This window comes from Staurois parvus, unplaced genomic scaffold, assembly GCF_062004578.1.
Source record: "Staurois parvus isolate SC_StPar_1 unplaced genomic scaffold, SC_StPar_1.0 ptg000034l, whole genome shotgun sequence".
Lineage (NCBI taxonomy): Eukaryota > Metazoa > Chordata > Amphibia > Anura > Ranidae > Staurois > Staurois parvus.
The window spans coordinates 2,791,023-2,802,934 of NW_028317830.1; the positions used below are offsets into that span (position 1 = coordinate 2,791,023).

The following is an 11,912-nucleotide window of genomic DNA, read 5'->3' on the forward strand; positions in this document are numbered from 1 at the left end:
CTTCCACCATACCTCCATATAAGTATGGGAAGTGGAGTTATTTCCTAAACCCCTCCCAGCTATGACATCAGAGTGAGATATCAGGCAAAGAAGGACTTAGACATTACTTTTTCCATTATATACAGAGTGTAGAATACACATCGGTTCAGGAGCAGAGAGTAAAGAAGTGTGCACCTATTCAGGGGTGAAGAGTAAAAAAGTGAGAATCGATTCAGTAACAGACAGTGAAAACCTGTATATTGGTGCTGGGATGGAGGGGGAAGAGGTGAGCATCAGTGCAGTGCCAGAGAGTGAAGTCCATGTCAGGTTGAGAGCGGATGGACATTTTGTGAAATTCCCCTCAATGGTCAGTGTGACTGTTCTCACAGACAGATACCACTGAAATCATTTCTACAAGAATAAAACATTGCTTAGATATTAAAATGTTACAATGAAACAACTAAATAGTGATGTTTGTATTTACCGGCATAGTCCAGGATCACTGAAGTATATTGGCGTGTGACGCAGGGGAATCTGGAGGATACATAATTCAGAGCTTTCTCAAAGGAGTGGGAATAACCCCAATACATCATATACGCATCCATCAGTACAGTCAGGGAGGTCCCCTCTGTAATACAAATCCATCAGATAAAACAATCCATGTTCTGTTCATATTTTATAAAACACATTCAGGATCATCACTGGTAACATTGTATCAACATCTCTCCATCTATCTTGCTGCTGAAGTTGGCAAATGTATGTTGTTGCAGCTTTGAGTCAGGTCAAGATGGCGGTGACATTTTTTGTTTACAGTTTGATAGTAAAGTAGCTGATAAAATCTAAAAAACTTTCTGTATTTCCTATTGATTGAACGTACTCCGGGGAAGATCTGAAAAATCAAATATCCCCATTTCAATTCTAAAAGTCAAAGGAAGGTAAAAAAAAAAATAGCCTGGGGGGTGGTGGGCACTGCCCTTTGTACCTATAACAAATTGTTTGGACATGTACCAATTGAAAAATGAATCTGGAAGCGCCCTTTAAGATATGAGGTCCACAGATACCCACCCCCTATATGAATAAATACCCCAACTCTAACAAAAAAAAAAAATGGACCATAGTAAATAAACACAAACAAACATTAACCCCTTCACGCCTCAGGGAAAAACAAGTCTTAAAATTGTCCTTGCACAAGATTGGATGACTAAAGGGAACACAGCATCACCTTAATTACTAAATTAAATGAACATTCACTTTTAATTCGCTACTCCTTTAGCAAATGAACCTCAGTGATAGGCTCTCATGAGATCACATGTCTTTTTAAGATGGTCAATTACTATCCCTGATAGTATACACACTATATTGCCAAAAGTATTGGGCCGTCTGCCTTTCCACTCGCATCCCAGTCTTAGTCCGTAGGGTTCAATATTGAGTTGGCCCCGCCCTTTCCACGCACATGACATTTAATGGCCCCCCAGTCTTAGTCCGTAGGGTTCAATATTGAGTTGGCCCCACCCTTTCCATGCACATGACCTTTAATAGCCCCCCAGTCTTAGTCCATAGGGTTCAATATTGAGTTGGCCCCGCCCTTTCCATGCACATGACCTTTAATGGCCCCCCAGTCTTAGTCCGTAGGGTTCAATATTGAGTTGGCCCCACCCTTTCCATGCACATGACCTTTAATAGCCCCCCAGTCTTAGTCCATAGGGTTCAATATTGAGTTGGCCCCGCCCTTTCCATGCACATGACCTTTAATGGCCACCCAGTCTTAGTCCATAGGGTTCAATATTGAGTTGGCCCCACCCTTTCCATGCACATGACCTTTAATGGCCCCCCAGTCTTAGTCCATAGGGTTCAATATTGAGTTGGCCCCACCCTTTCCACACACATGACCTTTAATAGCCCCCCAGTCTTAGTCCGTAGGGTTCAATATTGAGTTGGCCCTGCTCTTTCAAGCTATATCAGCTTCAACTCTTCTGGGAAGGCCATCCACAAGGTTTAGGAGGGTGTCTATGGGAAGGTTGGACCATTCTTCCAGAAGCACATTTGTCAGGTCAGGCGCTGATGTCGGGGGGAGGAGGCCTGGCTCACAGTCTCCGCTCTAATTCATCCCAAAGGTGTTCTATGGGGTTGAGGTCAGGACTCTGCAGGTCAGTCAAGTTCCTCCACCCCAAACTGGCTCTTCCATGTCTTAATGCACTGGTGGGCAGTCATGTTGAAACAGGAAGGGACCATCCCTAAACTATTCCCACAAAGTTGGAAGTATGAAATTGTTCAAAGTGTCTTGGTATGCTGACACCTTAAGAGTTCCCTTCATTGGAACTAGGGGGCCAAGTCGAAGCCCTGAAAAACAACCCCACACCATAACCCCCCCTCCACCAAACTTTACACTTGACACAATGCAGTCAAGCAAGTACCGTTCCCCTGGCAACCACCAAACCCAGACACGTCCATCGAATTGCCAGACAGAGAAGCGTGATTGGTCACTCCAGAGAACACATCTCCACTGCTCTAGAGTCCAGTGGCGGCGTGCTTTACACCACGGCATCCGACGCTTTGCATTGCACTGGGTGATGTAAGGCTTGGATGCAGCTGCTCGGCCATGGAAACCCATTCCATGAAGCTCTCTACGCACTGTTGTTGGGCTCATCTGAAGGCCACACCAAGTTTGGAGGTCTTTAGCTATTGACTCTGCAGACAGTTGGTGACTTCTGCGCACTGTGCTCTTCAGCATGCGCTAACCCCACTCTGTCATGTGACGTGGCCTACCACTTGGTGGCTGAGTGGCTGTTGTTCCCAGTTGCTTCCACTTTGTTATAATCCCACTAACAGTTGAGCGTGGAATATTTAGTAGGCAGGAAATGTCACGGATGGACTTATTTCACAGGTGGCCACCTATCACGGGACCACGCTTGGAGTCACTGAGCTCTTGAGAGCGACCCATTCTTTCACCAATGTTTGTAGAAGTAGTCTGCATGCCTAGGGGCTTGATTGTATACACCTGTGTCCATGGAGGGGATTGGAACACCTGAGTCACATGATATGGAGGGGATTGGAACACCTGAATCACATGATATGGAGGGGATTGGAACCCCTGAATCACATGATTGGGAGGGCGGGGACAATACTTTTGGCAATATGGTGTAGCTCTATTGGCTTTATTCATGCGGATCAAATCAATACAATGTGTAGAGTTTTTGCTGTGTAACCAAAAAGACCAAAAGGAAGAATTATAATTTTCTTGCTTATTACAGACAAAATAAATGAAATTGGGATAAAAGTGATGATCTTTTTGTTATTTGTCTGACAAAGTTCTTGTATCAGAGATCCGGCACGTGACTTACCTCTCTGTGTACAGTTGTAGCCGTTAGTACCTGAAAAAAAGGACAATTATTATATGAAATCCCTGCAAGGTATTCATCTCTACAAAAAGGGGCAACAAATTCAACTGTTCTGCCTGCTTAAAGGATAAGTTCACTTTTTCGGGCAGAATTTCACTTTTTTTAATAAATAGAAGCATTTTCCAATGCCATTTCTGGCCCGACCATCCAATGTGCTTTTCTTTCACTTACCTCATCCACAGAAGGTTTAAAAAGAAAAATTGATGCCTGTGCAGGGGCGGACTGAAAACTCATGGGGCCCCTGGGCAATAGGGGATCATGGGGCCCCTGTGTCCTTGCCCAAACTCAAAAAAGCCTATGAAAAACATACCAGGGGCATCTCATGGGGCCCCCTACTGACCCCGGGCCCTCGGCAGTGCCAGAGTTTCCAAATGGTCAGTCCACCACTGTGCCTGTGTATTTAGTGATCACTGATTAATTGCATTGCATTGGAGAACTGTGTACCTGTGGAAGTGGGTGGTAGTGATCTGCTGGAATGGGGGAAGGCAGCCACAAGTGTGTGCTAATGTGGTCAGCTGATGAAATCCTTCCTGTGACTTCCTGGTTTCTCTGTCCTAAATCTACATACCAGCAAGTGATGAAGTTTTGTAAAAAATACAGCAAGGGCTAAGATAAGGCCTTGTTCTCCAAATCAAAGAAAGTTTTTATTTTTTTTTTGCACCTGAGGTACATTAATGATATATTGGTACATAGGGGAGCTGAAATGTCATACCTCCCAACTGTCCCTGATTTCGAGGGACTGTCCCTGATTTGCAGCAAAGTCCCTCTGTCCCTGTAATGGACCACCTGACAGCACCTCTATCAGTCCCCTGATAGAGCCTCCCCAGAGTGCGGAGTCTAAGTACCGGAGCACTTGTTCACCAGGGCCCCTGATGGTGGGGATAGACATGGAGCACTCCGGGACCAGGTCGCAGCTACCGGGTATCTCTACCAGAGGTAGAGGAGTCTGCCAGAGGCTCCTGTGGGTTAAGAGTCTGATGTGAGGGAGCCCGGGGATCCCTGAGGGATGGATGGATGAGCAAGATCAAACAGGCCGTGTCGGTAACTAGCGGGTCGGTGCGGTACAAGACGATAGGCAAAGGATAGTCGGGTCACATGCAGCGTCAATACCAGAAGATCAGATCTATAAGGGAGCATCCAGGAGCAGAGTCAGGCAAGCCAAGGGGTCAGGACAGGAGAAGGCAACAAGGTCAGACAATCTAGATCAGAGTACTCACAACACAGGCAACAGGATACGCAAAGACCATTCGGCAACAAGTGTCTGTTCAGGGCTGGTTTAAGTAGCCCGCCCTGCACCTGGCAGGGGAAGCCTAGGTCCTAGTGCCTGCCCAGTACTGTCATAGACGACGGGTGCACCTGGGTCCTAGTGCCCTGCTGCCTGCATGTCTTGACAGACACCTACGCATGTGTAGACCCATGCGTCGCGATGGTCCCTGACAGTCCCTCTTTCCTCCTCATTTGTCCCTCATTTCGGTTTGATCTATATAGCTGTATAAAAAATGTACTACTTATCTTTTAAAAAGTGTTTCCCAGTGCTGAACCTTTCATTCAGTTTCTAAATTGTTACATTTGTAAAATTCAAAAGCCAATATAGAAGAATAGTAGTGGTAAAAAAAAGCACTTGTGGGCTCAACTAATTTTGTTTTGTAAAATGCTCCTTTAAGGGGGCGTGGCATGGGGGCGTGTCCTATGCCTACATATGTTTGCACTTGTGGGCTCAACTAATGTTTTTTTATAAAAATAAAAATCCCACTATATATCCCGCCATTTGCACGCTCTATAACTTTCACGTAAACCTATTCATTTCTCATTCAAATCACATTACAAATCGAATGCAATGGGCGCCAATAAAACTGTTCTAAACAGCGCAACTCCAACTTTGTCAGAGATGCATTGATTAGAACAGTAGTTCCTGCTACTTATGAGGTGCAACTTGCGTAGACATCCATGCATGAAGTCACACAGAGGTCTATCACGTCGCACTCGCCATCCGACTTTGGAATCGTGTGATTTTAAGTGAAGCCGCATCATTTCAAAGTCGGATCCAGTGTGAACCGGGGCTAAGTGGCTTGGATAACGAACAGCACAATAACATGTTTACACGTTGGTATATATTGGTATACAGTTGCAAGAAGAAGTATGTGAACCCCTTGGGATTACGTGGAGTTTTGCATGAATTGGGCATAAAATGTGCTCTGAACGTCATCTAAATCACAACAATATAAGAACACAGTCTGCTGAACATAATACTACACAAACATTTGATGTTGCCATGGTTTAATTGCACATAACATGTAAACATTCACAGTGCAGGGAGGAAAAAGTATGTGAACCTTTGGACTTAATAACTGGTTGACCCTCCTTTGGCAGCAATAACCTCAACCAAACGTTTCCTGTAGTTGCAGATCAGACCTGCGCAACGATCTGGAGTCATTTTGGACCACTCCTCTTCACAAAACTGTTTCAGTGTAGCAATATTCTTGGGATGTCTGGTGTGAATCGCTCTCTTATGGTCATGCCACAGCATTTCAATCAGGTTGAGGTCAGGACTCTGACTGGGCCACTCCAGAAGGCGTATTCTGTGCTATTGCAGCCATTGTTTTGTTGAATTACTTGTATGCTTTGGGTCATTGTCCTGTTGCATCACCCATCCTTTGCGGAGCTTCAGTTGGCGGACAGATGGTCGTACGTTTTCCTGCTAAATGTCTTGATAAACTCTGGAATTCATTTTCCCATCAATGACAACAATCCTTCCAGGCCCTGAGGCAGCAAAGCAGCCCCAAACCATGATGCTCCCTCCGCCATGTTTCACAGTGGGGATGAGGTTTTGATGTTGGTGTGCTGTACCTTTTTTTCTCCACACATAGTGTTGTGTGTTCTTCCCAAACAACTCAATCTTGGTTCCATCTGTCCACAGTATATTTTGCCAGTAGTGCTGTGGAACATCCAGGTGCTCTTTTGCAAACTTCAAACGTGCTGCAATCTTCTTTTTGGACAGCAATGGCTTCCTCCGTGGTGTCCTCCCATGTACTCCATTCTTGTTTCATGTTTTCCTTATTGTAGATGTGTCAACAAAAATGTTAGCATGTGCCAGAGATTTCTGTAGGTCTTTAGCTGACACTCTGGGATTCTTCTTTACCTCATGCAGCATTCTGCGCTGTGCTCTTGCAGTCATTTTTACAGGATGACCACGCCTAGGGAGAATAGCAACAGTGCTAAACTTTCTCCATTTGTAGACAGTCTGTCTTACCGTGGACACATGAACATCAAGGCTTTTGGAGATACTTTTGTAACCCTTTCCAGCTTCATGCAAGTCAACAATTCTTGATCGTAGGTCTTCTGAGAGCTCTTTTCTGCGAGGCATGGTTCACATCAGACAGTGCTTCTTGAAACCAGTAAACCCAAAACAGGTGTGTGTTTTTTAAGGGCAGGACAGCTGTCAGCAACACATCCAATATCATCACACTGATTGGAGTCAAGGTTGGCTCACTCCTGGCTCCAATTAGCTCTGGGAGAAGTCATTAAGCTAGGGCCTCACATACTTTTTCCTCCCTGCACTGTGAATGTTTACATGTTATGTGCAATTAAACCATGGCAACATCTAATGTTTGTGTAGTATTATGTTCAGCAGACTGTGTTCTTCTATTGTTGTGACTTAGATGATGTTCAGAGCACATTTTATGCCCGATTCATGCAAAACTCCACGTAATCCCAAGGGGTTCACATACTTTTTCTTGCAACTGTATATTGGTATAGTATATGTATTTGTACATTACATTTAGAAGATTTCATTTTATTTCTTCATTCCATTTTATTATTATTTATGATTGAATTTATTGATGTTATATATAATAGGAAGAGCATGTTATTTATAGGAAAGAAGTGTATTACATCGCCGCACCCGTATACTGTATGTATTACTGGAATAATAGATTCCTAGAGAGTATATTCGGGAGCAGGCAGCGGTATAATTATTTAGGGCCACACCATACCACGGGGCCATTAAATCAAAATCATGACATGTCTCTCTGTACATTTGTTATGTATTTTATCCTATCCACAGCACTTTTCATTACAAATACAACCTCCCTGGACTGATACTATCCTCAATTTTATCATAAAAGAGCAAAACTCCAGAAAGGGAAACATAACTTACTGGAGCTCGTAGAGATGGTGAACGCTGAAACAAGAAAAAAACAGATAATTAAATACGTTTTCAGGTTTCACAACTTGATTTTTGCCCTGGCAGATTTATGTGTTTTCATACATAATATGTTATATTATCAAGTTTTCTGGGATCCTGACAAATGATATATAAAGGGGAAGTGATGCACCTTTCACACGTTATATACAGTAGTTACATAGTTCTGGTTGAAAAAAAATCACAAGTCCATTCAGCTCAACACCAACTAAGTACAGGATCTACATCTCCCTTGTTGGGTCTGTAGATGTTTTATTGAGGAATGGATCTAGGTCCTCCATATGGTGTCTGCTCTCCCCCATCAATCACTATGCCATAGATCACCCCTAACCCTCCCACCCAGGTTTGACCACATCAGGTGACCCAAATCTACTCACCAGCCAATCCAGGGGGGGCACACAGCAGGACCAGGAGAAGGAGAAGAGACATTGTCCTTCTCATTGTGGATTCTCCTTTCTGTATCATTCCTTCATCAACACAAACCACCCCCAACAACGATTTGTTCACAAATATGAGATCCCCTTTCCTGACTCCCTCTTATAATGTTTCTTCTCAAGCAGTGAAACCCTAAATGAACTTTTTTTCACTTATTTCCTTGTACCTTACCTTACTTTTCACACTCTATTGCATTATAAAAACACTCTTCAAGTTCTCAGTCCAAACAAAATAAATATTTCCAGTATTTCAGTGTGACGTAGTTTTGTCTTCATTGTTGGGAACTGTCCGTGTGCTTTTCATGAACTGAAGAATGGGTGGAGGTTAACATTTTTTCCCACCTGCTGGCTGCTGGGAGGATAGTTAGGTCCTCCCCTTATAAGTGCCTCTCGCCCCAGTGTTTTGTTTGCTGCCAGACACTGCTAGCTATTATTGCGTTCCTTGATCCTGCTCTCTGCTTAGTAACTCAACCCTGAACCCTGCTGCCTTGTTCCTTCTCCCCCTTATTCCTGACCCCTCTTTTGGTTCCTCCAACCGAACTGTTTCCTGCACCTCTAGTTTTACCTTGCTTTCCTGTCCGCCATTTGTATATGTTGTATATAGTTAGTATGATAGTCAGGATTTCTGTTATTCTGTTAGGTCATTTAGTTGGGTATTTTGTCACTCTGTTTTTGGTTTATTTATATATCTTTACTGTATCTTTCTTGGTGTTTTGATGACTTTTGACTTTTGGCTAAATGGGAATTGGATTGTAATATATCATTTTCTGCTGAGGATTGTGTCACCATGCTGGATAATCTACGCAAGAACACCAAATCCCTTGCTGTTAGGGAAAGGGCCCTCAAACTACTATCTAGGTGGTACTACACCACATCCAGACTTCGCACTATCTTTCCTGGAGCATCAGAACTTTATTTTCGTGGCTGCTCCCTCACCAGCTCTTTTAAACAGATATTTTGGGAGTGTACCTTTCTTTACTTTGTGTGGCGGAGGATTTTTGCAGCTGCCTCTGGACCCTGTAAGAACCTGGTTGGACCTATCTATGCCAATGTGCCTTTTAGGCCCATAGTGGGCTCGTCACGCAGAGAGGAAAGATTGGTCTACACCATTTGTGTATCTACCTGCTGGTGATAGCTTTGCACTGGAAATCTGCAGTAGTCCCCCTCTCCTATATTTTGAGGACAATTGATATGGTCGTGCTTGTGGAAAGTATCCATTACACCTTGCAAGATAAGATGCACTTATTTTCTGGAAGACACATTGACTATATTGATTGACTGAACTGCATATACTATATCTTCTTTAATCGATCATCGCAAACCTCATTTTCTGATGTCTAGGCCAGAGGTCTACAAACTATGGCCCTCCAGGTGTTGAGGAACACTACAAGTCCTATGAGGCCTTGCAAGACTCTGACAACCAAAGGGAAGACTCCCAGAGGCAGAGGCATGATGGAACTTGTAGTAATTCAACAGCTGGAGGGCCACACTTGGAGACCCCTGGTCTAGCCTATTTATTATGTGCTTCTTGTTAGTTGTCATTCTATTTCACTCAGCATTGTGTAACTAATTTGGTCCGTTCATACTTTTGCCAAACATTTGTGGCATGTAAGTCTGTATTCTCATTTCTTCCAATAAACAAACAAAGAAAAAAAAGTTAGATTAGTGCTTATCCATGTGCTCTTAGCAGCTACGCTTAGTATTATCAGACTTTGGAACTCATCCGACAAATATTAGTGACACTTTGATAATGTTGGACCACCAATATCACACACAAAGATTGCTGGTCATCAAAAACATAACTACCCAACAGTTTACCAAACTCCGGTCCATATGGTTTTCTAATCCTGTTTGCATAGGTAATCCTAGGGCATTTATATTCTGTTTCTGGTATGCAATGACTGGATTTTCTTTGTACGTACCTGTTCTCTATTGGCTTTGTTCTATCTAAATTAGTTCCTTCCCTCCAAGCCCTCCTGTCACAGCTGCTTCCCCCATTAGGATGACCTTCCCCCCTGCTGTCTCTCGTCCTGCTGCAGCTCTTTGAAGCCGAGCCGCGAAGGACGAGAGGCGCAGTTCCTCTCACCTCTGCCACTATATGGTGCGGACCTCCTGCAGAGATGAGAGGGATCACTGTGACAAGCTGGCGCCGCAAGATCCCTGTCATCCGCAGCGTGGGCACAGGAAGTTCCCACATTTGCGGATGTCCCTGGACAAAGGCCGCGCTCATGAGAAGCGCGGCCCGTGTCCAGGAGGCATGCTTCGTCGCCAGACAATGAGGCACACCAGCTCTAGCCCGCCCCGGTTGCCAAGACGACCAGAGAGCGTCCTGCATCAGCTTAAGAAGCTGATGCCGGGCACTCCAGTCATCTTCTCTGCTGTGCAGTCACAGAGGGAGCCCAGCTGCGGCAGGACCCTCGTGACCAGACTCTGCCTGAAAAACAAACAAGAGATACCTGTGGTCAAAACCCAAAAGCTAGTGCATGCATTTATCCATCAGGTGCTAAAGGGGTGTAACCGCATATTAACACTAGAAATTCTGAAGGACCCTCTGCACACTGGTATATACCTTTTCAAGCAGACTATGCAATAAACAGGGATATTTAGTTCACACATATTGCAATACATGCTTAAGCTGGCCAACTGCGTCAAAGTAATCCCTCTATGGCCAGTCCTACTCTGCCCTGCCTACGCAAATGCTACTGTGGACACAACGCTAACATAGGGGAAAAGACACAATGGGGAGAGCTACAAGGTTCAGGTCTGGCTACTGACCGCACAATACAACAAACAAGAGATACCTGTGCTCAAATCCTAAAAGCTAGTGCATGCATTTATCCATCAGACTCTGCCTGAGACCCCCAAGCCTATGGGGGAGATCGCCTGCCACCTACCTGAGACCCCAGCTAAGGGGAGACTGCCTGCGAGTCACCTGAGACCCCCAAGCAAAGGGTGATTGCCTGTCTGTTGCCCAAGACCCCAGTCCAGGGGTAGATTGCCTGTTGGTTGCCGGAGACCCCAGTCCAGGGGTGGATTGCCTGTCTGTTGCCCAAGACCCCAGTTCAGGGGTAGATTGCCTGCCTGTTGCCCGAGACCCCAGTCCAGGGATGGATTGCCTGCCTGTTGCCAGAGACCCCAGCGTAGGGGAGAGATTGCCTGCCTGTTGCCTGAGACACCAGCCTAGGGGGGAGATTGTTAGCCTTCTGCCTAAGACCCCAGTCCAAAGGGGGAGACCACACAATCCAGCTTGCCTGAGACTCCTTGCCTGTCCTGGACCTCCAACAGGTATCTGTGTCTTACTTTCTTATTCCTGGGGGACCAGACACCCTGTCAGATCTGTGGCATATGCTTTCCCCTGTTTTACCTGAACTGTCCCTGTGGTGATCCCCTACCCCCCTTGTTGGATTACAATCTGCTACAGAGACTTTTTCTTTGCCCTCGATACTGGACTACAAGTGTTTTAGCCCCTCATTGCTGTCCCCCTACTGGTGAGATCACCCTCCCTGCCATTTACCCATTGAGTGACTGTCATTTTGTTGTCCCAATAAAGCTTTGTGTGTTTGCCATCTGCTCTGTATGTTCTGCCCTGCCTACCCTCCGTCACACCTCCTATGGTATTTTATCCTCCCTCTTTTTTTCTTGTTTTCCTCTTCCCTTCTTCTCCTTTGCTTTCCTGCATTTTTGGTTCATTTCTGCGGTGGTAACAAAAAACTGCACTAAAAACACACCTCCACGTTAAAATGAATAGAAAATGCATTAAAAAAATGTGACAGGAATGCATTAAAAACACAGCCACAGTTGAATTTGTGGGGCATTTTTGGAGGCACATGTTCATTTTTTCACAGGTGCAAAACACACCAAAAAACAGCAAAAACGCAAATGCATGTTTACCACTTTTTA

General features: G+C 44.8%; 1 protein-coding gene across 1 annotated transcript in view; it reads right to left on the minus strand.

Annotated features, from left to right (window-relative positions):
• LOC149470703 (uromodulin-like) overlaps nt 1–8,597 on the minus strand; it is a 64,084-nt gene extending 55,487 nt beyond the window's left edge. Inside the window, exons 1-5 of the mRNA XM_089661564.1 lie at nt 8,578–8,597; nt 7,534–7,557; nt 5,297–5,445; nt 3,321–3,350; nt 464–607 (exon numbers count right to left, since the gene is read on the minus strand). Of these exons, the coding sequence (XP_089517690.1) occupies nt 464–607; nt 3,321–3,350; nt 5,297–5,445; nt 7,534–7,557; nt 8,578–8,597 (367 nt within the window). The remainder of the gene's footprint in view (nt 1–463; nt 608–3,320; nt 3,351–5,296; nt 5,446–7,533; nt 7,558–8,577) is intronic.
• Nucleotides 8,598–11,912: the final 3,315 nt, after the last annotated feature.